Source organism: Dreissena polymorpha, chromosome 16 (assembly GCF_020536995.1).
Source record: "Dreissena polymorpha isolate Duluth1 chromosome 16, UMN_Dpol_1.0, whole genome shotgun sequence".
Classification (NCBI taxonomy): domain Eukaryota; kingdom Metazoa; phylum Mollusca; class Bivalvia; order Myida; family Dreissenidae; genus Dreissena; species Dreissena polymorpha.
Window position 1 is genome coordinate 28,041,581 of NC_068370.1, and position 25,928 is coordinate 28,067,508.

Below are 25,928 nucleotides of genomic sequence, written 5' to 3' on the forward strand. Positions count from 1 at the left end.
TAGTGTTGACATATATCAACTTTTGTTTTCGTATCTATATTTCTCTGGTTTTTCTTGCATTAGATTTCAAGAATTTAAAAAAAAGATACTATTATCTATATATTCAAATTTTATTTGATATAAAAATAAGAAATCATCATTCCTGTCAATAGTTTTAAATTCGAGTGTAAGACTTTATATCTAATTTCAAAATGGTCGTCTTCATGTTTGTATTTGTGAATTTCTTCACAAATGAAATGATTTTCAAGACAACATCACCTTGAATGTCTGTTCTTATACAATAAAGCAATGTACATTGATATAGGTTGCAAACATGCCATTTAATCGTGTAATTTTAAAGCTAGGGAAACATATAAACAGTGGATTAGTGTCTGGCTGTCATTCTGGTTATTGTAAACAGCTGTGCACTATAGTTGGAAATGAAGAAAAATTTGGAAAACTTAACTATCCAATGTTCAAACCCAATAGGGTAGTGATTCTGTCTAGAATTACTCGATACGAGTTTGAAAAACTTATGTACAAAGATGCTACAGAAGAACAGTTCAAACAAACGGTGAGGAACTTAAGACTGATTCAATTTATGCTCAAATTGCTCAAGATACGCTATTTCAATCAACTTTTGTGTGGCATTGAGCAATATCTGTTGTCAACTTTTAGCTTTTTGTCATTCTAGAATTGGCATTTTTTATTCAATATTTATCAACTGCAGGTTTTTTTCCCTTCTTTGTGAACCGCTGAAAATCGGCCCTTCGGCTTTCCCCTCGGATTTCTTGTTCCCCTCAGCTGGTAAAATTTTCCCCTAGATTTCATTTTCCCCTCCAAAAGAAAAAAAAATATAAAAAATTGTTTAACCTTTAAATATGGAAGTTAACCTGTTCCAGTGTAGAAAAAAAATATTGCATAATTAAATTTTCTGTTTCCTTGAATTTGTTTTAAAAACAGTAAAATATGCTTAATTGATTATTTAAGACTTTCCTTGTTTTCCCCAAAATCCGGCGTTTCGTGTGATTTTTTCTCCCAAAAATCCGGCGTTTCGCGCGATTTTTTTCCCCTAAAAAAAGGCCAGGCCCTTGCCCCAAAATCAGATAAAAACCCCTGAACTGTTTTACAATATTTATGTTGACAATATCTTGGCCAAGTTCTTATCAGTTCATGTGACAGGGCTGGACAATTGAAGTTGTTTTTAAATAGTTGAAGGTAACCTTTTGTAACCTTTTTAAATAGCCTTTACTGTGAGGTGTGTTTTTATCTGCACGCGCCAAATTCTCATTTGTGCGCAATTGTTGGTTGAGGACAGTCGAGTTGACAGTTGACGGCTGTTGATGAATTATGTAAATATCTTTGTTTTTTTCATCTGCATTTGTCTATTGATCATATCGTCTTGTAATTGGGCTGTCCATGAATTGATTTGTACTTATCCTTACTATATTTCTGTTTGGAGATTGACATTTATTCAATCCGAGGAAAAATGGCAACTTGTCTTTTCTTACTCTTTTAACGATCACTGTATGCATATATTTACACCTAATTTTAACTTACAGTACATCTAACATCACGTTCGGAGAGAAGTTGGGAGAGCGGTTTATGAGAGAAGTCAAATCCACAATTTGGTAAGAAATGTGTAATTGTGTATGCGATGATGCTATTGTTGTTGTATGTGTTTTGTATTATGTACAATTGTCTATGTTATTTATTATATGTACTAAGTATGAAAGGATTAATATAGTAAACATGTTATACTTGCAATATAAAAGGCTGATACTAGTGGCCCATATATATTAACAATGTAACAATAAGAAATGATATTAACTAATCAATCCTTTCATACTTCGTACATATAATAAATAACATAGACAATTGTACATAATACAAAACACATAAAACAACAATTACATCATCGCATACACAATACACATACTGACAACTGCAAAGCTAGATGCTACTGGTCAACGCTGGGTTTCTGCCTTAAATGAATTTAATTTTGACATCACTTACCGAGCTGGTCTTAAAAATGGTGATGCAGATGCCATGAGCAGGTACCCACATGAATGTGTAACATTGAAAGACATAACCCAAAAGGTTGAAATAAAAGATTCTACAATTAAAGCAGTTTGTTGCATCAATTGTACAGAACAGATACCTGCTATTGAAACATTACACTGTAACAACATTAACATAGTTGAAGTGACTGAAACACCTGGTAGTGTGATGGCTCAGATTGAGTTGAGAGAAATAAGATCCCACCAGAGAAATGATCCTTTGATTGAGAGATGGCGATGCATGGTTATTGATAACTATTTACCAGACAAGAGCCAGATGAGAGGTAAAGAAGACTTTATGATGAGAAAACATTTCCAGAATTTCAAGATCTTAAGAGGAATTTTATACAAAGAAATGGTGTCTGAAAATTCTGAAAAGATTAGACAGTTAGTTTTACCCAAAGTATATAGGGATGAAATACTGAAGGGTTAACACAATGACATTGGTCATCCTGGAAGGGACCGAACACTTTCTTTGATCAAATGTAGGTATTTTTTGCCTAACATGTCTAGAGATGTTGAAAATAGGGTGACTAACTGTGATAGATGTCTGAAAAGAAAAACATCTACCAACAACAGAGCTGAATTGGTGAACATTCAATCCTCTTTCCCACTTGAATTAGTATCCATGGATTACTTGGCTCTTGAACCTTCTAAAGGATGTGGTAATATCTTAGTGATCACTGACCACTTCACCAAATTTGCTGTTGCTATACCAACTCGCAATCAGACTGCCAAAACAACAGCAGATGCTTTATTCAATAATTTTATTGTACACTACGGAATCCCAGAAAAGCTTCATTCAGATCAGGGAGCAAATTTCGAGTCAGAATTAATCAAAGAATTGTGTGACTTTATGGGAATTAAGAAAAGCAGAACAACACCATATCATCCAATGGGAAACGGGTGTACAGAGCGAATGAATAGAACATTACTGAACATGTTGGGAACTTTAGGGCCTGATAAAAAGTCTGACTGGAAAAATTACATCGCACCATAAGTCTTTGCCTATAACTGCACAAGGCATGAAACAACAAAAGTTAGTCCATTTGAAATAATGGTCGGGCGTACACCAAAACTACCAATAGATGCCATGTTTGAAGAACCAGAAACAAATAACAACAAATTAAATCAAGAGTATGTATGTGACTTGAAAGAAAGGATGAGTAAAGCAAGAGAGGTTGCCAGTAAATTTATTGAAAATGCCCAAACTAAACAAACGAAATACTATGATAATAAGGCAAAAGCTACTAGATTGAATATAGGTGACAATGTCATCTTAAAAATCTTGGCTCATAAAGGCAAAAATAAGATTGCTGATAAGTATGAGTCTGAGCTTTATACAGTAATTGATCAACCTAATGTAGACATTCCAGTGGACAGAATAAGATCACCTGATGGAGCAGAGAAGACTGTGCACAGGAACCATCTGTTTCCTGTTGCAAGATTAGAAGAGGAGAAACAAGATGTTGAAGCGCCGGCTGAAGAAGAGAGTTGCACTAGGGTCACAACTCAGACAGTTCGACCAGAGAGAGAAGACACATGTGACGTCACAGACGATACGGATTCAGAGGATGAAGCAGCATATGTTTATCCTAGTGGGGACGCCCATCGCAGAATCCAAAGGAAGAGAGATAGTGAAACAACAGAACAAATGGCTGTTGAAGAGGAAGAGAGCAAAGATAATGAAGATGAAGAGGTAGAGAGCAGTAACGTTTCTCCAAGAAGATCAGTAAGGGAAGATGCACTTCCCGAAGATGGTGTAGCAACAAAACCAGAAGATGAGGAGGATGCAGACGAAACTCAACAGGAGTACCCTGACAGTCTTCATGATACAACAACTAGAGGTGAAACTGATGAACAAAGGGCAAGGGAATCACCTATTCCTAGACCGCGGGCAGAACCGCAACCACAAGAACAAAGTGCTAGGGAATCACCTATTCCTAAACCGCGGGCAGATCGCAACCACAAGAACAACAAGTACCAGTTCCGACTCCAAGAAGGTCATCAAGGAGCAGGAAACAACCAGCTAAATATGATGACTTTCACATGTTTAGTATGACATCAAAACAGAGACAAAATGCTGTGTCTGACATTATAACTCCAAGAACAAAAGAGTCTTTAGACCATAAATCACTTCAGAAGGTTTTAGCTGCTTTATGTTTTTAATTTTCATGATAACTTGTATAATGAAAGTTATCTACAATTGTATTGTATGTATGAGTTTGAATGGTGAATTGACTATTCAATATATTTGTTGATGCACACATATTATGTCAGTGTACATATTCTTAACTATTTTTAGATTATTTTATTAAATAACGAGTGTAATAGCTTTAAAGATATGCTATAAGATGAGTAACTTCAAGAGTTATTTTTGTCTATATAATTCTTCAAATGGAGAATTAGCTTAAGGGGAAGTTGAAGTCCTAGTTGTAGAGTAGAAGTCTTATACTTAGTGTAGTATGAGAATTTAGTTGCTTGATTAAAGTATTGTAGCAGTATGAAAGATCAACTTGATGTATTCTTTGTAATATTTGATTAATTAATGAGAAATATTTCTCACAGGGGGGAAGTATGTGACAGGGCTGGACAATTGATGTTGTTTTTAAATAGTTGAAGGTAACCTTTTGTAACCTTTTTAAATAGCCTTTACTGTGAGGTGTGTTTTTATCTGCACGCGCCAAATTCTCATTTGTGCGCAATTGTTGGTTGAGGACAGTCGAGTTGACAGTTGACGGCAGTTGATGAATTATGTAAATATCTTTGTTTTTATCATCTGCATTTGTCTATTGATCATATCGTCTTGTAATTGGGCTGTCCATGAATTGATTTGTACTTATCCTTACTATATTTCTGTTTGGAGATTGACATTTATTCAATCCGAGAAAAAATGGCAACTTGTCTTTTCTTACTCTTCGATCACTGTATGCATATATTTACACCTAATTTTAACTTACAGTACATCACGTTCGGAGAGAAGTTGGGAGAGCGGTTTATGAGAGAAGTCAAATCCACAATTTGGTAAGAAATGTGTAATTGTGTATGCGATGATGTAATTGTTGTTTTATGTGTTTTGTATTATGTACAATTGTCTATGTTATTTATTATATGTACTAAGTATGAAAGGATTGATTAGTTAATATCATTTCTTATTGTTACCTTGTTAATATATATATGGGCCACTAGTATCAGCCTTTTATATTGCAAGTATAACATGTTTACTATATTAATCCTTGTTATATTTTCAGACTTAAATCCATCGTCTTACTCCAACATCTTGTATTTCAAGTCTGGACGTCTTCATTGAGTTCATCATCTCTATATGTTATAGAACGTTAATAAACTTAATATTTAAAGTTCGCTGTCTTACTATTAAAGTTTACACAAAATAGAACCCAAATACCCAAGAAGTTACATTCACATCTGTCAAAAAATCCTCGACTTGGTCAAGTCTGAGAAAAAGCTTGTAAGTTATCTAGAAGCTAAATGTTTGATATAATTTTGATGCAACTTGGTCCGACAATATTTAGGCAAAGTTTGAATCAGGGTCACATTTTAGCTTAAAACAAACTTATAAAACACGTTATACCATTAAGCTACATTATTGACTCAAACAATTTAAGAATGTATATAATGACAATAATATTAAAGTCATGTGTGGTCAAGTGGGGTCCAGAAATAGGTCACTAGGTAAATTTTTCAACTTTTGCTGAAACACACAGGGCTCAACATTAACGGTTGTCCTATTGCCCATGGCAAATCAAAGTTGGGTCCGGGCAAGTTATTTTTTAATCTAGTTGTCCGCCCTGAAAAAGTTGTCCGCCCGGAAAAGTGCAAAAAAGAACAAAGAGCATTTAATTTAGACTTTAATCAGACTTTAATTGCTGTAATCATTTTGTTAAATGTTCAAAAATAAAAAATGTTTTGTTGTGTATCATTTTGATTTATTAAAAAATATGAGGTTTACAGTTGATGGGATACATGTATTTCATGTTTGGGCAAGTGGCTTTACGTTCAGGGAAGTAGATTTTTAAAGTACTTGACCTGCAGGGCAAGTTGGTTTTTCAGTTAATGTTGAGCCCTGAACACAGTGAGACAGCAAGTGCTTTAGGGCCATCTTGTCTCTTTTGCTGTACAGTGCTCCAGCTAGGATTTGCAAAGGACAGGGGGGGCTATTTTGTCAAAAGGGCACTTTCTATGCGCAGTATTTTGTTTGAAGGGAACTTTCGAACACGCAGGGTATCTGGAATGCTCCCTGTTGCATATTAATTTTTATGTTATTAATAATTGTTAGAATACAGCGCCCTCACACTACTTTGGGGGAAGGGGTCTGCAGCCCTTAGGAGGAGGAATTTTCGCTGCGTTTCCCATTTTGGGGGATTTATTTACTTACTCTCTCATTTGTACATGTTTGCACTAAATTCATTGCATTTTTCATAATTAAGTTTGTTTGAAAAGATTAAATTGAAATAGAATTGAGATATAATAATCATGAGATGAGACACATCTTTCTATTAAAAAAAAAAAAATCTTTAGGGGGAATTTTCCCCCCAAAAGGGGAAAAAAGTATACTTTTCAGGTGGGGGACAATTTCGGCGGCAGATTTGATAGATTGAGGGCCCTGGAATATATATAATTCCCATTAATTATTATTAAAACATGCAAATATAATGCCTACAATCATAATGAGGAATAAATTAATTACTTCAATGTAATAAGAGATTTATAAATTATCCAATGTAAAAAAATATATATCTTTTATGTTTATTTTATAAATATAATGGCAGGGCCGGGCCTTGAAAGGGCAAATTAAAATGAGCACTGACACTGAACATTTCAAGCCAACATGAATGTAAATCTATATTTGACCTGATTTGTGCTATTGATACCAAGCAAATAATGAATTATAAAGACCCATAATTCCCACTTGGGAAAATTCACTATGCGAATTTTCCCAATTTCAGGGTCTTTCGCGCTAATTTTTCCCAATTGGTATGGGGTACAGGTACTTTTCCCAATCAGGAGAAGAAATTGCTGGACTAGAAAATCTTAAGTGTGTATGAAATATGTTTGTGACAGCCTAGAAGAATTTATCATGAACTGTTGGTGTTTAAATGTAGTGTAGTTTCTTTCTTATACAAAAGCTAAACATTAACCCATTTATGCCTAGCTTCTAGAAAAAGGGCCTTGGCAAACAACGTAGACCCAGATAAGGGTCTGCGCTGTTTGCTTTAAGGAATTTCTGTGAGAAATTTTCTAAATATAGAAATAAATTACTAGACATCCCTAATTTTGGAAATAAATTGATCCAATTTAGAAGGATGGGAGAGTCCACTAGGCATAAATGGGTTAAATTATATGGTTATCTTTCAGCTCAAAAGGAAGCGGTCTGACTATCGGAATATGTTGGAGAGGCATAAAAAGCATTACAATTGCTTGGAAAAAATGACTAACTTGTTAAGGTTTGCTGTTTTCTTTACTTTTAACTTCAGACCTTTGTACATTTAACTATTTTCAAAATATCTTTGTGATTGATTGCAAGTGATTGATCTCTTTCATATTGTTGTGTAGATCGAAGGGCATTGAAACCAAAGTAGTAAAGCGGCCCCAGTTCACTAGTGAAGTTCTGGATTGGGCAGATGCAGTTATTACAGCAGGTGGTGATGGCACATTCCTTGATGCAGCCTCCAAGATTCTCAACATTGATACGCCAATAATTGGCGTCAACACAGACCCCACCAGGTATGCCTATCTTTGATCCTGTTTTATATGACTCGTCTTCAATTTGGGTTATCAACAGGATTTATATAAGTACCCAATGAATTTTTATCAAATTACATGTATCTGTTTCATATGATTTAAAATATAACAAGAAATGTGTTTGACAGAAACACTATGTCCCTGACTGCGCCACTTTGAAGCTATATATTTGACCTTTGACCTTGAAGAATGACCTTGACCTTTCACCTCTCAAAATGTGCAGCTCCATGAGAAACACATGCATGCTAAATATCAAGTTGCTATCTTCAATATTGCAAAAGTTATGGCAAATGTTAAAGTTTTACGCAAACACACAAACAAACCAACAGACAGGGCAAAAACAATATGTCCCCAACTATAGTGGTGGGGGACATAAAAATCAAGAAGTTTGATTTTTTTGTATCACATAGAAGCGTTCTGAATTATTCCTTGCCAACTTGCTTAGGTTTTTGTGGAAATGGTTTTGTTTTAAATGATAATGACTGCCTTGTATTACACGAAAGTATATTGGCCATAGGGTAATTATGGTCTGGTGTATTGGCCACTGGGTTGTTATACTCCAGTGTAGTAGCTGCTGTGTTATTGTAGTCACTTAGATTAGCAAGATTATGCTCCTGTATATCAATATTAGTGGGTTTACCCCCTGTCAATCTGTCCATACATGTTTACAAGTGTTAGTCCAAATCTTGACCCTGTGAAAACTCAAAAAGTACTTAATCTGGCTGGATTAAACTTTGTATGTGAATGGAAGACAATGTGGGGAATAATTACTGGTAGTTACCGGTAAACATTGCTATGCTTGCAGATGCTATGGTTTCAGAAATATTTGACCTTTTAAACAAAATGGAACTATTTTCAGACTCTCTTTGTAACGATATTTCCAATTAAAACAACAATCAACCCTATTAAAAAAACACAAATCTTTGATAATCACACCAAAACTACCAACCTCATCCATTAACTGTGTGCCATAACAATTTTTTGTTCCACTCTGATCAGTCTGAAGGTCTTTGATGTGAGTTCCCAGCTGGGGCCTATTTCTAAGGACTAAGGGCATTTAAGCTGCTAGCCTGTTACTTCACATTACCATTTCAAAAGGCATCAATGAATACTACTATACGGTAGTACCAGAACAATGCAGGCACAATCAATATCGAATTAATTAGTTGCTGATAAGCAGGTGGATGAATGGGATGATTTGAGGTCAAACACAATTCAAGTTATATACAGTTTTTTCTCCCCTAAGTAACTTTCTGTGAAATTAATATTACCGTAATAACTCTATGTTTTCGGACACTCTAAGTTTTCGGACACCCCTTTTTATAGCAAAAATAATTATTTTTCGTGACTCTTAATTTTCGGACATACGAGTTTTGGTTCATAATTAATGTCTCTAAGTTTTCGGACAATATATTTTACAGCGCTATTTTACCAAATATTGGTCCTGTTTTCGATATCTAATTACACTTCGATCATGGGGTTTTACAACCAGATTAACATCTTAAAACATGGGAGGTGCATGCCTGAGGGCAACGGACCATTACATTTGCGTTATTGGGTAAATAACCTGTAAACAGGTTTTTAAAAAATGGTTTCGCCCGATAGCATAAGCATTATGACAATTACCAGGGGTAGTGCCAATTAACAGTTCAATTATCTACCGCAATGGTACTACCCCTTCTCAGTAAAATAACTGTGATAAATACTATACGCTTCAAAGTGTGATGCACTTTATTGCAAGTTTTACGAACAATGGAAGGTGTTAGACAACAGCTATCGGAAATGACCAAATAAAGAATTCATAGTTTGCTTTTTTATTGCGTTAATTACAGGTTCATACAAGCGAGTATCGGTACATCACATGCTCATCATCGAACTCGTTGGTCAAAGTACAACTTTATAGTAACTTTCTGTCAAATAAATTGAGAATTTAAAAATTATGTAAAATACAGTGCAAACATATATACACGGTAATTGTTATTAATACTATACGGCATGGTATTTTACAAGCGCGTGCTATTAGCGGTAGTCGTTGACACAATTTACGCTATTTTCGGACACTTCCAATTTTCGACTCTAAGTTTTTGGACACCTGTATTTTGTCAATAATTTATGTATCTAAGTTTGCGGACATGAACGAAAATAATTATTTTAAAGTGTCCGAAAACATAGAGTAATTACGGTACTACTAAAAATTTTGAGAATATTTAATAAAGGGTTTTCAGATGGCATAAATATGTTTGTTGCATTTCATCCCCAACCAATCATCATAATAATCCTCTTCAGAAAGGAAAAAAAATAAATTATAAAAATTTGGCAATTAAGCTGTATCCGCAGAATTAATATTCAGATGACTGCATGGAGATCATGAGTATATCATAATATGCATAAATTTTATTCAATGCTACATTGGTAATTTCTTAGTAGAGTGTAAGCAAGGTTACACTATAAAGCAATTTAAAGCCATGTTTTTCAACAGACCGCAACCATAAAGGAACTTGGCCTAGATACATGTATCATAACAAGATACCCATAAAACCAGTGTTTTTTTCCAAGTTTCATGATGATTGGACAAAAAATGTGACATGTGTTCAGGAGCTTTTCACTATATACATATAAGAAAAAAGACACACACCCCCCCACCCGGCGCCCATGTTTTTTACCAATCCGAACCATTTTCGAACTCAACCGTTGTATCTAGGAACCAAATCTTCTGTCCAAATTTCATGAAGATTGGGCGAAAAATGTGTCTTCTAGACTGTTCACATGTTTTAACTACAGTACATGTATAAACATATAGAGAAAACATGGTGGCCATGTTTTTTTCAAATTATCACGACCATTTTCAAACTGGCCAGAGATATCCACAAAACCAATGTTTGACCAAATTTCATGATGATTAGGCAAATAATGTGACTTCTAGTGTTCACAAGCTTTTTTTACGGATCCAAACCATTTTCGAACTTAAACCTCGTATCCAGGAAACAAATGTTCTTACCAAATTTCTTGAAGATTGGGCAAAAAATGTGTTTTCTAGACAGTTCACATGTTTTCACTATATACATAATGAGAAAACTGCCCCCATGTTTTTTCACTGATCATGACCATTTTTGAACTCGTTCGAGATATCTATGAAATCAATGGTTAGACAAACTTTCTAGATGATTAGGCAAAAAATGTGACTTCTAGAGTGTTCACAATCTTTTTTTACTATATAAATATAAGGAAAATGACCCCCCCCCCGCTGGGGGCCATGTTTTTTTACCGATCCGAACCATTTTGGAACTCAACGGTCCTATCCAGGAAACAAATGTTCTTACCATGATTGGTCCAAAAATGTGACTTCTAGAGTGTTTGTATGGTGTCACTATATACATATAGAGAAAACTGCGCTGCCACATTTTCGAACTTGTTCAAGATATTAATGAAACCAATGTTTTGAACAAGTTTTATGATGATTGGGCAAAAATTGTGACTTCTAGAGTGTTCACAAGGTTTCTCTATAGCCATATAAGGAATACTGCTCCACCCCCTGGCGGCCATGTTTTTCTACCAACATATCATTAAGATATTTTGACAAAGTTAAATGAAGATTGGGCATCAAATATGACTTCAACAGTGTTCACAAGGTTTTTCTTTTTTTGACCTAGTGACCTAGATTTTGACTCAGCATGACCCAGTTTGGAACTCTTCCATGATATCATTGAGACAAATCTTCTGACCAAGTTAAATGCAGATCAGACAATAAATGTGGTCACTAGTGGGCAAAATGTTGACGACGAAAGATGCAGGACGTACGATGGACAAAAGGTGATTCCAAAATCTCACCATGAGCATGTTATGCTCAGGTGAGATAAAAACTGTAGCTAGGTTGATGAAACTCAGTATGTGGATAGAGGGCCATATGGGGAACATGCAAGATATGTCAGCTACATGTATGTCTGTCTTTCTGTTTGTCATCCGAAAATCAGAATCCTGCGATAGATAACTAAGTTATTCAGATAGGCTGATAAAGTGATTGGGAATATGCATGTTATTTCATTTTCTTTTTTCAGGAAAAATGTTTGTTTGCTAGGTTTCAAAAAAAGTTTTTAAAAAAGCAATAATTAAAAAAATACTTAAGCTAAATTGACGAAACTTGGTATGTAGATAGAGGCCATATGTAAATATTCATGTGTTTGAGTTTTTCTGTCAGACCATAACTGTGGTTGCTATTGTAACATAAAGAAAACAAACAAACAAAACTGCATCTCGCCATAACTTACAAGTACTTAAGCTTGGTTAATGAAACATAGAGATCCGGTTCTTATTTTGGAGATCCTGTTCTTATTCCAACAACTTCATATCCAAACAAAGCTCTTGTTCACTCTGGTTCTTTTTGTACGCTTATTGTCCCCTACCGGTGAAACCGGAGGGGACTTATGGTTTGCACTTTGTCTGTCTGTCTGTCAGTCAGTCCCTCACACTTTTCTGGATCCTGCCATAACTTTAAAAGATCTAAATATTTTTTCATGAAACATGGATAGATGGCAATATGGAGATTATGCATGTCATTTTATTTTGTGCCTACATCAAAAATTCTGGTTGCTATGGCAACAAATATAAAAATTATAAAAAAAATTTTTACTAACAATGGTTGAGTTTCACCCGTAGGGGACCATATTGCTTGGCAATCTCTTGTTTGTCTTGCTTTGCTGTTATGCACTGCATTAACCCTTTACCAATTTAATATATATTTTTACCCATTTGAAGTCCTAAAGAAAGTTAAATTTTATTAAAGACCTTTCTTATTGGATTCAAGTTTTAAAGGCTTCATTTCCAACTCTTAAATACGGATGAGCAGCAAAGCGCATAAAACCTGAACAGACTGCAAGTTACTCGCAGGCTGTTCTGGTTTTATGCTGTTTGCACATAGTCATTTTTACTTTGCTTCTTAGTGGGAAAGGGTAAAGCTAACGTATCAGTGATTGTTTTCATTAATTGTTCAGGTCAGAGGGCAGACTATGTCTACCTAAAGAGGAATATTCAGCTTTGAACTTTGACAGAGTTTTAGAGCGGTTACTCAGTGGGGATTTTAAGTAAGTTTTATTTTGTTGATTTTGTCTGTATATTGATGTTCTTAATGATAATAGTATACTCTCAATATTTGTTATTGCTATAGTGTGAGGATATGAAATATTATTATAATTTAATAATAATGTTATTATCACTTTATTATAAACAATACAAATAATTGAAACACATGGTTGAGTACAGTAAACAATTTCATGGAAGATTTTTCTTCTGAGTATTTAAAAATACATCCTTAATTTCGGTAAATGTAAATTCTTTTTTGCAGATGGAAATGGCGACAGAGAATTCGGATAACAATGTCAGGTTACCATGCCTACGACGAGCCTATTGAGCTGTCCAATCAGCAACTCCAGAATCTCGAGCATCGCTACACTGAGCATGTGCAGGAAAATGAGATGTTCTCACGTCCTCTCTCCGAGAAAGGGGTCAAAAAAGAGAGGGTATTGCCGGTCAGGGCCCTTAATGAGGTGTTCTTTGGGGAATGTCTTTCATCAAGGTGAATTTTTTCTTCTTGTTTATTGTTTATTATGACGGCCTATTGAGAGTGGTGATGAAAATAGATTTTCTGTTTCCTTGTGTTCTGCCTGGTAAATTGTTAATTCTGAACCCAAAGGAAGATTGCTCTGTAAATAGGTATCCTGTTGGTTTGCAGACTCATTTTATTCCAGTTAAAGAGTTTTAGAACAAAATGTATTCTTCTGAGGATAAGCCAATTTTATGAAGGTATTGTTAAGTATAATATCTTGACGGAGTTATTTAACCTGTGTGTATTGCAGGGTATCCTACTATGAGTTGAGTATTGACAACATGCCAGGGGTCAAACAGAAGAGTTCAGGGGTGACTGTGTGCACAGGTACGGGCTCTACATCATGGCATTGCAGTATCAACGAGCTCACCCCAGAAGCTGTGAGGGACATACTGAATATAGGTAATAGTTACTATTAAAACAGAAGCAGAGTGAAGTGTATTACATTTGTCCTACAGCTTAAACTGCTCATAGGTCAGTGTATTACATTGTACCTACAGTTAAAAGTTTTAACCTGCTCATAGGTCAGTGTATTACATTTGACCTACAGCTTAAACCTGCACATAGGTCAGTGTATTACATTTGACCTACAGTTTAAACCTGCTCATAGGTCAGTGTATTACATTTGACCTACAGCTTAAACCTGCTCATAGGTCAGTGTATTACATTTGACCTACAGTTTAAACCTGCACATAGGTCAGTGTATTACATTTGACCTACAGTTAAAAACTGCTCATAGGTCAGTGTATTACATTTGACTTAAAGCTTAAACCTGCACATAGGTCAGTGTATTACATTTGACCTACAGTTAAAAACTGCTCATAGGTCAGTGTATTACATTTGACCTGCAGCTTAAACCTGCACATAGGTCAGTGTATTACATTTGACCTACAGTTAAAAACTGCTCATAGGTCAGTGTATTACATTTGACTTAAAGCTTAAACCTGCTCATAGGTCAGTGTATTACATTTGACCTACAGTTTAAACCTGCTCATAGGTCAGTGTATTACATTTGACCTACAGTTTAAACCTGCTCATAGGTCAGTGTATTACATTTGACCTACAGCTTAAACCTGCTAATAGGTCAGTGTATTACATTTGACCTACAGTTTAAACCTGCTTATAGGTCCGTGTATTACATTTGACCTACAGTTTAAACCTGCTTGTGGTCAGTGTATATAGTGAATATAGGTAATAGTCAGTGTTCACGCTGCTGCCAGACATTATCGCCAATGGCGATTATTTTATCCAACTGGCTATTATTTCTTAAAATTGTCTTGAAAAAAAGGCGATTATTTTATCCTCCTACATCAAAAAATAAATTGCCTCTAAATGTTGTCCGGTGAATGCGAAACGCCTGCAAATCGGGCCATCAAGCAGGAAAAATCGATAACGAGATTACCTGTGTACACACTCGACCCTGTGTATTGTCATACACGCGTCAATAACTTTTGCGACATTGTGGCCTAGAAAGTTTTTCTCAATTAGTGTTTGACAGCAGTGATATATTTCTGAAAAAACGTTTTTAATCTCCCCGTGCTTTACCAATTATCGGTAACTGTTAGATCTTTGTTAATATTTCGCCAATTATTATTTGATCGTCATGAAATAGCCACTTATATTGTCGGCTGGTTTTGTTCTTCACGCCGTTTTTTCTGCAATTAGATAACGTTGAACATTGCTTGATGAAATAATTATTTAATCGCATCAAATTATTTTCCTTCAATTACCGCTGTTTGTCGTCTGCTTTAAAATAATGATTTTAATTTTTAACGAGGTAACCTGGTTTTCCCAATTCAAAGGGACCCGGCATATGCCATGGCCAGCTAATTTTAACGAAACACGTGTTTGGAATTACACTGAGGTGATGTATTTTAACTCACGCGCTGTGACGTTAATTAATGTAAACATGATTGGCATTGCGAAAGTGTTATTTTTTGGAATAAATCATTTACAATTGATATTGGCCTCTGCCTACAATATTGCGGCCGATGGCATACGTCGTATTTAGAGATAAAGTAGTCGAACGATGTGCACATTTTAGATTATGCATATTAATATTGTAAATTATGCATATTTCAAGTGCAAAACACGTACAATTTTTCGGATTTCCGTTTTCGGATACTGTATTTTTTTCGTCGATTATGATATAATATAGCAAAAATAGAATGAGGAATACACATGCTGTGATATGGAAGGTGTGGTTTATGATATTTCGAGTTGTATTCATCAAAAATTGCAATTGGAAAAAACTATAAAAATAGTATAATTAGTGAGGGCTCTGGGTGGGTTGGGGCCTCTGCCCTTAATTCTTGTGTGTATGTAACTGTAGCTGTGATCTGGTTTGTTAAGTCACACCCACAACATTAATTGTATTCTTTATTGTAAAGCCATGATAATATTTTATAAGAAAATGACACACTGATATGCTTGTTTTTAAGTATATATATATATATATATATATATATATATATATATATATATATATATATATATATATATATATATATATATATATATATATAATATAACTTAAATCCAATAGATATACATTTAATAAAACATAGATAAAATGAGATTCATTGTTTTCTTTCTTTTGCCTTCAGTACCGTTTTGCGGAAAAGTCCGCATATGTTTTGGCTATTATTTTTTTAAGGAAAAATATTATGGCTTTTATTTTCTGAAGGCCAGAGTGAGCACTGTAATAGTTACTATGACAACAGAAGCAGAGTTAAGTGTATTGCATTTGACCTACAGCTTTGACTGATCATAGGTCAGTGTATTGCATTTGACCTACAGTTTAAACCTGCTCATTAGTCAGTGTATCCAGGGGTGTGATATTTCTGCGGATTTCTGCGGATCGTGTTGTTCCGGGGTCACTTATTAGGTTTGCGTAAATTCGTTTAAAAAATGTGTGGGGGGGGGGGAGGTGGTACCACCAATTCCGCAGACGTATTTCATAAGCAGCCCGAAATATCCGCGGGCGTAAATCTCAATGCATTTTACACTGGTAGATTCTGCCTAAGCATTTTTAAAACGAGCGATATAATTCGCTGGCTATTCCCAATATTCCAATTAAAATCGATTTCTGAAAATGTGTTTGGTATTTCTAAGCTGATTCGCGTGCAAATGGCGCCGTTGTGAAGTGAAAATTAAGATTATTGAAATGACAAATAGCAATTGAATTAACAACTGACATCATATAGTTTGATATTAATAATGAAATGTGTTTGTCAACGAAAAAGACTACGTTTTAGATACAAGCAACACATATTTTGTTTAGAAATGTGCACAGTTAATTTGTGTCACGGAAACCAGTGTTTGCAAATTGGAGTTCAGTCTACTCGCGAAGTAAAACAATTTAGAAGAGTATCGTTTGAACATGGAAAAAGACAAAAATTATTTGATTTATATGTTAGTTAATCCGTGTATAATCAGATTCATATGCATATTCTGCTTTATTATGTTTGTCACGCTGTTCAGTTAACTGAAATAGCATTGAACTGAAGATGTGGAATGCAAGATATTGAAAGGTAAACAAATTAAATATATTAATTTAACTCAGTTTAATACATCATTAACACAAGGAGAACACTCAAGTGTGTTTATTTATATTTAGTCCATTTACTGTTATTCAAAACATTGAAAAACTGCTGCTATTGATCATAATAAATACTGTTTACTTTGCATCCTCAGTATGTTAAATGTGAAGTTTAACAGGTTTTTAAAAAGAAATATTGTTATGAAGTTCAAGAAAATGTTTTAAATGTTTGTTTTAAGGTTTGTCATTGCGTTATTCGCGCCATTCGCGTAGTCAAAATAAGTGGACAGGATTTTCCTCCCCTCTGACTTTGCCTCAATCACACCCCTGGTATTACATTTGACCTACAGTTTAAACTTGCTGATAGGTCTGTCAGACGGTGTATTACATTTGACCTACAGTTTAAACCTGCTCATTAGTCAGTGTATTACATTTTACTTACTGTTTTAACCTTCTGATACATGTAGGTCTGCAGTGCTTTCCACGGGATTTTTGTCAGGCGCCCCGGGGTTGATAGGGGTGGTTCGGCGACCGTTGATTTTTTAAAATTTAACATGTCAATTGACGTTCTGTGGTGCGTTATAACTCAAATAAAAACAGCGTCAAAAGACGTCATTTGGTGCGCTATGACTCTTCAAGAAAATCCCCCAGTCATTTAAAAATATATAATATATTGTTTAATTGTTTTAAAACTTTTCCGCATAGAAAGTAAAATCCCGACTCAAACGAAAAAAAAATTCTCCATATTTTCTTTAGTATCAAATAAATTTTGGCATGTGTTACTATTTAAAGATATGATGAAATATCGTCAAATCAGGGCGTTTTTTTTCCACAGAACACGCGTAAATCGCCTGACATGATGTTCATGTTTTTATACAGCACAAAATACATCCACACTTTCTATGCGACGTTCTACATGTCTGCATATTTTTCGCGCGCTTTTTATTGAGACAAAGGATAATACGCTGTTTATTTGACGCTACAATTTGTTAATGTCGTGTTAGCATTAAAATTCGGAAGCGTGTTTCGGATTACAAATTGATATTGCTCGTTTGAAAATTGAACGAAACATTTACAGTTGTGCGTAATTAATTCAACGATTATTTGTTAAAGCGTGTTACGTGTCTAATAAATGTCAGAAAAATGAGGGTAAGCAGTTCTATAAATGGACATGATGTTGGAATTAAATTGTTATCGCATAATTGTTACCGGGTATTATTTGCAAAACTTACTCGCTACAAGTAAGTAATTGCTTACCACATGCAATTTATTTCTCATTTTAATTATGTGTCATGAGTTACACTTGTTTACAGTAAAAAGGTGTGATGATGATGCCCGAAACCGTGTTAAATGTACTGTTCTAGTTACCGGTTTTATATTACGTGAATGGTACAACTCCTTGCTAATCAAGCTGCGATAAACTCTTACTTCGTGCCCGACGTCAATCAAAAATAACTATCGATAGTTAACACCCCCTCATAAGCATTCACATAACCGATTGGACGTTGAACATCACGGTTTGACGACTGGAAAGTTACCTGAGAGTTTCCTGTGATACATCCGTGCCAGCATAAATAACTGTGTAATGTGGCTAGAATAATCGATACGCGCGTCATGCTATCTCCTTTCAGTGGATTATTTATCACCCCATGTGGTGTTTATGGCGACTACATGCGAAAGAAGGTACCAAGTGCTCTTTTAAAACAGGGAATATTGATACACTGATAAAGAAACCTTGATTTTCTTGACATTCTCCATTTTCTTTTACTGTAAAAAATACACTGATCGGAAAATTTCAAGCGCCCCGGGGACTCTGATTTCGAAATTCAGGCGCCCCGGCGAGGGACCGTTAAATGGCCTGTGGAAAACCCTGGGTCTGTGTACTACATTTGACCTACAGTTTAAACCTGCTGAGAGGTCTGTGTATTACATTTGACCTACAGTTTAAACCTGCTCATTAGTCAGTGTATTACATTTGACCTACAGCTTTAACCTGCTGATACATGTAGGTCTGTGTATTACATTTGACCTACAGTTTAAACCTGCTCATTATTCAGTGTATTAGTTACATTTGACCTACAGTTTAAACCTGATAAAAACACCGTGGAGAGTCTGTAATATAGATAGCCATGACAACTGGCAATCGTGAAAAAATATTACTTTCATATTGTAATTGCAAGCCTTGTTCTATTTAGAATATGATTGCAGGTATTCTGATGTTATTGTTACTGCTGTATCGGTAAATCCGATGTAATGTTCATTATTGGCAGATTGCTTTTTAATCTTTTTTTAATATAACTAAATTTAACCCGAATCTCACCCGAATGGACTTCATGAACATTCCCAATTGATAGTTTCCTAAATTCTCTATGTGAAGTTTTGAAGAAAATAAATTGGGGTGATTCAGAACATTCAGTTCATGCTCTTTGAATCAAACCTTAGAAAAATATCTCTTGCTCAGAACTTTATTTCCAAGTTTTAGTCAAAACAACACAATTTTTCTCAATCCTTAGGAACCAAGCCTCATTTCCGAACATTGTGAAAAACACTTGTTTAAAGCTTTGAAGATTACACCTTTTTTCATATTATCAAAATCTGTGTATACCAACAATTTGCAAACAGCTGGCTTTTGATAGTATGGCAATTGGAATTACAATATAAGTATAATAAACATGTTGTTTCAAAGTGAAATTCTTGAATTTTATTGAAATAAGCTTTATAAGTATGATTGTGGATACAAAAATATTGGCATGTAAAAGTTTTACAAAACCCAAACCAGCTTTCCTTTTTGTCAAATTTTTTACAGGTTGTTTAATCAGTCACATTTTGGTAACAAAGGGCAAAATGCATTTGCTTCAAAGTTCATCTCCAGATTAGCCTGTGCAATCCACACTGGCTAATCAGGGATGACACTCTCCGCTATTATGAAATTAAATGTGTGAAGTAAGTTTCTTCTGAACAAGTTTAGGCTAATCTGAGAGGACACTTTAGGCATATGTATTAAACAATATTTTCCTATATTAAGGTTCATATTGTTTTAGCAAATAAGGAGTGTTCTGCAAGTCTACCCACCTACGACAACCATTTCGTGGAGGCGGTTACTCAGAAGTTCAATGACTCCATCGTGTTTGACCCCAGTGAACTGTCCATGGGATACTCTGTCAGGGACCCAATCAAAAATGGTAGCTTCTCATTTCTTGGGCTATTGTGTTAAATAAATTCAGCTGTGCTCTGGAGATAAAATGCTGGCTTAATGCATGTGCGTAAAGTGTCATCCCAGATTAACCTGTGCAGTACGCACAGGCTCATCAGGGACAACACTTACGCTTAGACTGGATTTTCATTTCGCAGAGACTTTTATTGCCCCCGGATCGAATGATCGGGAGTATATTGTTTTTGGCCTGTCTGTCTGTCATTCTGTTACTCTGTTATTCTGTCCCAAAACTTTAACCATGGTCATATTTTTTGCAATATTCAAGATAGTATCTCATGGAGCTGCACATTTTAAGTGGTGAATGGTCAAGGTCATCCTTCATGGTCAAAGGTCAAATATATGGCCTCAAAGTGGCGCAGTAGGGGGCATTGTGTCTCTGACCAAAACATCTCTTGTTTAACAAAATATTTAATACAAGCGAAGTGTTTTTCCTGATTTGCCTGATCAGTCCACACATGCAAGTCAGCAATGTCATTGACATTCCGCCTAGACTGGATTTTTTAAGAAGAGGATTTTTTTTGAACTTCATGTAAACACAAAATTCCGTTAAAGTGGAAAGTGTTCTCCCTGATTAGCTTATGCAGACTGCACAGGCTAATTGGGAAGACACTTGGAGCTCATACATTAAGCCCAGTCTTCCCAGAAGGTAGCTGATATGTATCATTTTTGACGATGAAAATAAAGAAAATTCAAATTGTGCATTTTAAAATGTTCTTATTTCTAAAGGTTCAGTAAAAAGTCATTGGTATCTGAGTGTCATGTGATATCCCTAATACTTGCCCTGTAATATTGTGTTATAGAAGCCACATAAATTACATTATTATATTCAATCTCCATATAATTAAGTCATACATGTAGAAGGAATTATATTTAAAATTCATAATACATTCAAATTGTGTATCACTGTAATACATATAGAACTTTGTATTAAATGTTTTTCATGATATAGTTAATATTTACAATACTTTTCGGTTGTTATGAACTTTAAAGACAATGAAAATATGTAACATACATGTAAACCGGAATTACTAAACATATTTATTGTCAAGTGTAATGTAACATTGTACTGTAGGTGTGTTTCAAGTCCCGTCTCCTAGAGGCATGGCAAAGAGGTAATAGGAATTTCATTTTTTCATAGACATTTATAATGTTCACAGTCGTTATAGTTTATAATTAAAATGTATTATTTTATCTTTGCTTTTGCATGTCCATTCATATTCTGTAATGATGAAATTGTTTATAGCCTTGCTCCAGCCATGGCCTTTGTTGATTAGCAGAGCTGTCAGGTGAATATTTTGAACTGTATAATGTTTCATTTTGACCTAAAAATGATGAAAGGCAGATTATCTGACATTTTCTGGTGCTTAAAAAAGGCTTTTATTGTCTCCATTTTTCATTTGAGATTTATCTTAATCTCATATAATTTTCATTTCAATTAATACCATAATATGATACAGTTCAAGTCACTGCGACTTATTGCAGGATTCGCATAGCGTCACGCATGTGGGATGCATGCCTGGTGGTGGACGGTGGCTGTTCCTTCCGTTTTAACGATGGAGCAATTGCCACGCTGGAGATTCTGAGTGAAGACGCCTTACGAACTGTCGAGTTTGACTAGTCCAACTGGCATTGTGAAAGAATCAATGGGCCTTGATCCGGGAAAATTGGTCTAAATGCATGTTCTTTAAGTGTTTTCCCAAAATAGCCTGTGCAGTTCCCACTGGCTAATCAGGGAGTAAATTTTCCACATGGATTTTTCTGTTAGAAGAGACTTCCTTTAAAATAAAAATTCCATGAAAGAGGAGATTGTCGTCCCAATATAGCCTTTGAGGATGGCACAGGTTGATCTGGGACTTCACTTTATCTACTTGCACAGGTTGATCTGGGACTTCACTTTATCTACTTGCACAGGTTGATCTGGGACTACACTTTATCTACTTGCACAGGTTGATCTGGGACTTCACTTTATCTACATGCACAGGTTGATCTGGGACTACACTTTATCTACATGCACAGGTTGATCTGGGACTACACTTTATCTACATGCAATAAGCTCAGTTTTCCCAGAACAAGGCTCAGATAACAATTGCCGTACTGGAAAAAATGATTGAAGATGCTTTGCAAACGGTGGAGTTTGACTATTCCAACTTGCACTAAGAAAGAATAAAGTATGATGTTTCTATAAATAAAATAGATCAAATGTCTTGGACATATTTTGACCGAAGTTTGTGGGAAGTTTGGTGTAGTGACTCTTTAACAAATGTTTTCAAATTTTTGAATTTCTAGAAAAACTGATGATGCCACTGCAACCAAAAACATAAAGACAGGAAAAACTTTTAATAAACAAAAGGGGGAACTTTTGGTCATCACAGTGACAGTAAGTGTTCTTGTTAACCCTGTCCCACTTAGAAGTAAAGTGAAAATGGCTATTTTCAAACAGCATAAAACCAGAACAGCCTGCGAGTAACTTGCAGTCTGTTCAGGTTTTATGCTGTTTGCTGCTCATCATTATCTAAGGGCTGGAATGAAGCTTTTAAAACTCGAATCTAGTAAGAAAGGTCTTTAATTAAATTTAACTTTCTAAGGGACTACAAATGCCTCAAAATACCTGTATAAGTGGTAAAGGGTTAAAGCATGTGAACATAGGACCATCTTAGCTTCAATTGGTTTGATACTAATGAGAACAGCCTTGTGTGTAAATTATATTCTTTTGTTTTTTTAACCAGGTTTTCCGAAGGAAAAAACTGGTTATTAGATTGGCGAATGTCGGTGGGCGGCCGGAACAAGCTTGTCCGGGCTTGTCATTCATTGTGAGATTTTAAAATCATTTGGCTCATTTGAAAACTTTAATGGCCATAACTTTTTCAATATTGAACATAGCAACTTAATATTTGGCATACATGTGCATCTCATGGAGCTGCACATTTTCAGTGGTGAAAGGTGAAGGTGAAGGTCATCCTTCAAGGTCAAATGTCAAATATATGGCGTCTGTCTGTCCGTCCGAAAACTTAAACATTGGCCATAACTTTTTCAATATTCAAGATAGCAACTTGATATTTGGCATGCATGTGTATCTCATGGAGCTAAACATTTTGACTGGTGAAAGGTCAAGGTCATCCTTCAAGGTCAAATGTCAAATATATGGCGTCTGTCCGTCCGTCCGAAAACTTTAACATTGGCCATAACTTTTTGAATATTGAAGATAGCAACTTGATATTTGGCATGCATGTGTTTTCATGGAGCTGCACATTTTGAGTGGTGAAAGGTGAAGGTCAAGGTCGTCCTTCAAGGTCAAATGTCAAATATATGGTGTCTGTCTGTCCGTCTGAAAACTTTAACATTGGCCATAACTTTTTCAATATTTGAAGATAGCAACTTGATATTTTGCATGCATGTGTATCTCATTGAGCTGCACATTTTGAGTAGTGAAAGGTGAAGGTCAAATGTCAAATATATGGCGTCTGTCCGTCCGTCTGAAAACTTTAACATTGGCCACCACTTTTTCAATATTGAAGATAGCAACTTGATTTGGCATTCATGTGTATCTCATGGAGCTGCAAATTTTGAAAGGTTAAAGGTCAAGGTCATCCTTCAAGGTCAAAGGTTAAATATATGGCATCTGTCCATCCGTCCGAAAACTTTAACTTTCACCATAACTTTTTTATGCCCCTGAAGGGTGGCATATAGTTTTTGAACTGTCTGTCTGTCTGTTCTAAAGTCAGTCTGTCCGTTCGTTCGTCCGTCCGTCTGTACGTCCGTCCGTGATCAAAAACTTTAACATTGCCTATAACTTTTGCAATATTGTAAAATAGCAACTTGATATTTGGCATGCATGTGTATCTCATGGAGCTGCACATTTTCAGTGGTGAAAGGTTAAGGTCAAGGTCATCTTTCAAAGTGAAAGGTCAAGGTCAAAGGTCACATTTTGCAATATTGAAGATAGTAACTTGATATTTGAGGTGCATGTGTATCTCATGGAGCTGCACATTTTGAGTGGTGAAAGGTCAAGGTAATCCTTCAAGGTCAAGGTCAAAGGTCATATTTTGCAATATTGAAGATAGCATTAGCATTATGATATTTGGCATGCATGCATATCTCATGGAGCTGCACATTTTGAGTGGTGGAAGGTCAAGGTCATCCTTCAAGGTCAAAGGTCACATTTTGCAATATTGAAGATAGCATTTTTAGCTCATCTATTTTTTGAAAAAAAATTATGAGCTATTGTCATCACCTTGGCGTCTGCGTCGGCATCGGCGTCCGGTTAAGTTTTGCGTTTAGGTCCACTTTTCTCAGAAAGTATCAATGCTATTGCATTCAAACTTGGTACACTTACTTACTATCATGAGGGGACTGGGCAGGCAAAGTTAGATAACTCTGGCATGCATTTTGACTGAATTATGTGCCCTTTTTATACTGAGAAAATTGAAAATTTTGGTTAAGTTTTGCGTTTAGGTCCACTTTTTTCAGAAAGTATCAATGCTATTGCATTCAAACTTGGTACACTTACTTACTATCATGAGGGGACTGGGCATGCAAAGTAAGATAACTCTGGCGTGCATTTTGACAGAATTATGTGCCTTTTTTATACTTAGAAAATAGAAAATTTTGGTTAAGTTCTGTGTTTAGGTCCATTTTATTTCTTAAGTATCAAAGCTATTGCTTTCATACTTGCAACACTTACTAACTATCATAAGGGGACTGTGCAGGCAAAGTAATGTAACTCTGACTGGCATTTTGACAGAATTATGTGCCCTTTTTATACTTAGAAAATTGAAAATTTGGTTATGTTTTGTGTTTAGGTCCACTTTATTCCTACAGTATCAAAGCTATTGCTTTCATACTTGCAACACTTATTAACTATCGTAAGGGGACTGTGCAGGCAAAGTTATGTAACTCTGACTGGCATTTGGACGGAATTATGGGCCCTTTATACTTAGAAAATTGAAAGTTTGGTTAAGTTTTGTGTTTTGGTCCACTTTACCCCTAAAGTATCATAGATATTGCTTTCATACTTGGAACACTCACAAACTATCATAAGGGTACAGTAAAAGGACAAGTTGCATAACTCTGGATGTCATTTTTACGGAATTATGGCCCTTTTTTGACTTAGTAACTTTGAATATATGGTTAAATTTTGTGTTTCGATCCACTTTACTTCTTAAGTATCAAGGCTATTGCTTTCAAACTTCAAATACTTTCATGCTATCATGAGGTTACTGTACCTGGCAAGTTGAATTTTACCTTGACCTTTGAATGACCTTGTCAAATTATTAAATTTTGCTAAAATTGCCATAACTTCTTTATTTATGATTAGATTTGATTGATACTTTGACAAAACTACTCTTACCTGACATACCACAATAGACTCCACCAAAACCATCGCCCGTGCCCCCCCCTCCCCCCCCCCCCCCCCCCCCGAATCCCCCCCTATTTTTTTTATTTTAAAGATCATCTCACAAATGACCACCACACACTATACCCCCCCCCACCCCACCTCCTCCCCAAATTTTTTTTTTTAAACGGTTAATAAACAAAACTATTTATTTTGATTATTTTATGTTTTAAATACCGTCCAACCATCGCACCCAAGAATCCCCCCCCCCACCCCCCTCCCCCCACCCGAATCCCCCCCCCACCCCCCCCCCTAAATTTTTTTTTTTTTTTTTTTAAAGATCATCTCACAAATTACCACCACACACCCTCACACTATACCCCCCACCTCACCCCCCAATTTTTTTTTTTTGAAACAGTTAAAAAACACAAATATTTATT

The 25,928-nt window shown here is 35.4% G+C and overlaps 1 protein-coding gene across 9 annotated transcripts; it reads left to right on the forward strand.

Annotated features, from left to right (window-relative positions):
- The first annotated feature begins 185 nt into the window (after positions 1-185).
- LOC127861535 (NAD kinase 2, mitochondrial-like) lies at positions 186-24,334 on the forward strand. 9 transcript variants are annotated; one of them, XM_052400132.1, is made up of 11 exons: positions 186-553; positions 7,416-7,504; positions 7,614-7,784; positions 12,791-12,880; positions 13,141-13,371; positions 13,652-13,803; positions 19,984-20,124; positions 21,229-21,268; positions 21,639-21,997; positions 22,033-22,102; positions 22,138-22,579. In XM_052400132.1, exons 1-9 carry the CDS (start codon positions 314-316, stop codon positions 21,772-21,774), a joined length of 1,290 nt encoding a protein of 429 aa, XP_052256092.1. In that variant the 5' UTR covers positions 186-313; the 3' UTR covers positions 21,775-21,997; positions 22,033-22,102; positions 22,138-22,579. The 9 variants fall into 9 exon arrangements, with proteins under 9 accessions (XP_052256092.1, XP_052256091.1, XP_052256087.1 ...); XM_052400131.1 differs by having other exon boundaries at positions 22,068-22,102; XM_052400127.1 differs by having other exon boundaries at positions 21,639-22,067; positions 22,103-22,579.
- Positions 24,335-25,928: the final 1,594 nt, after the last annotated feature.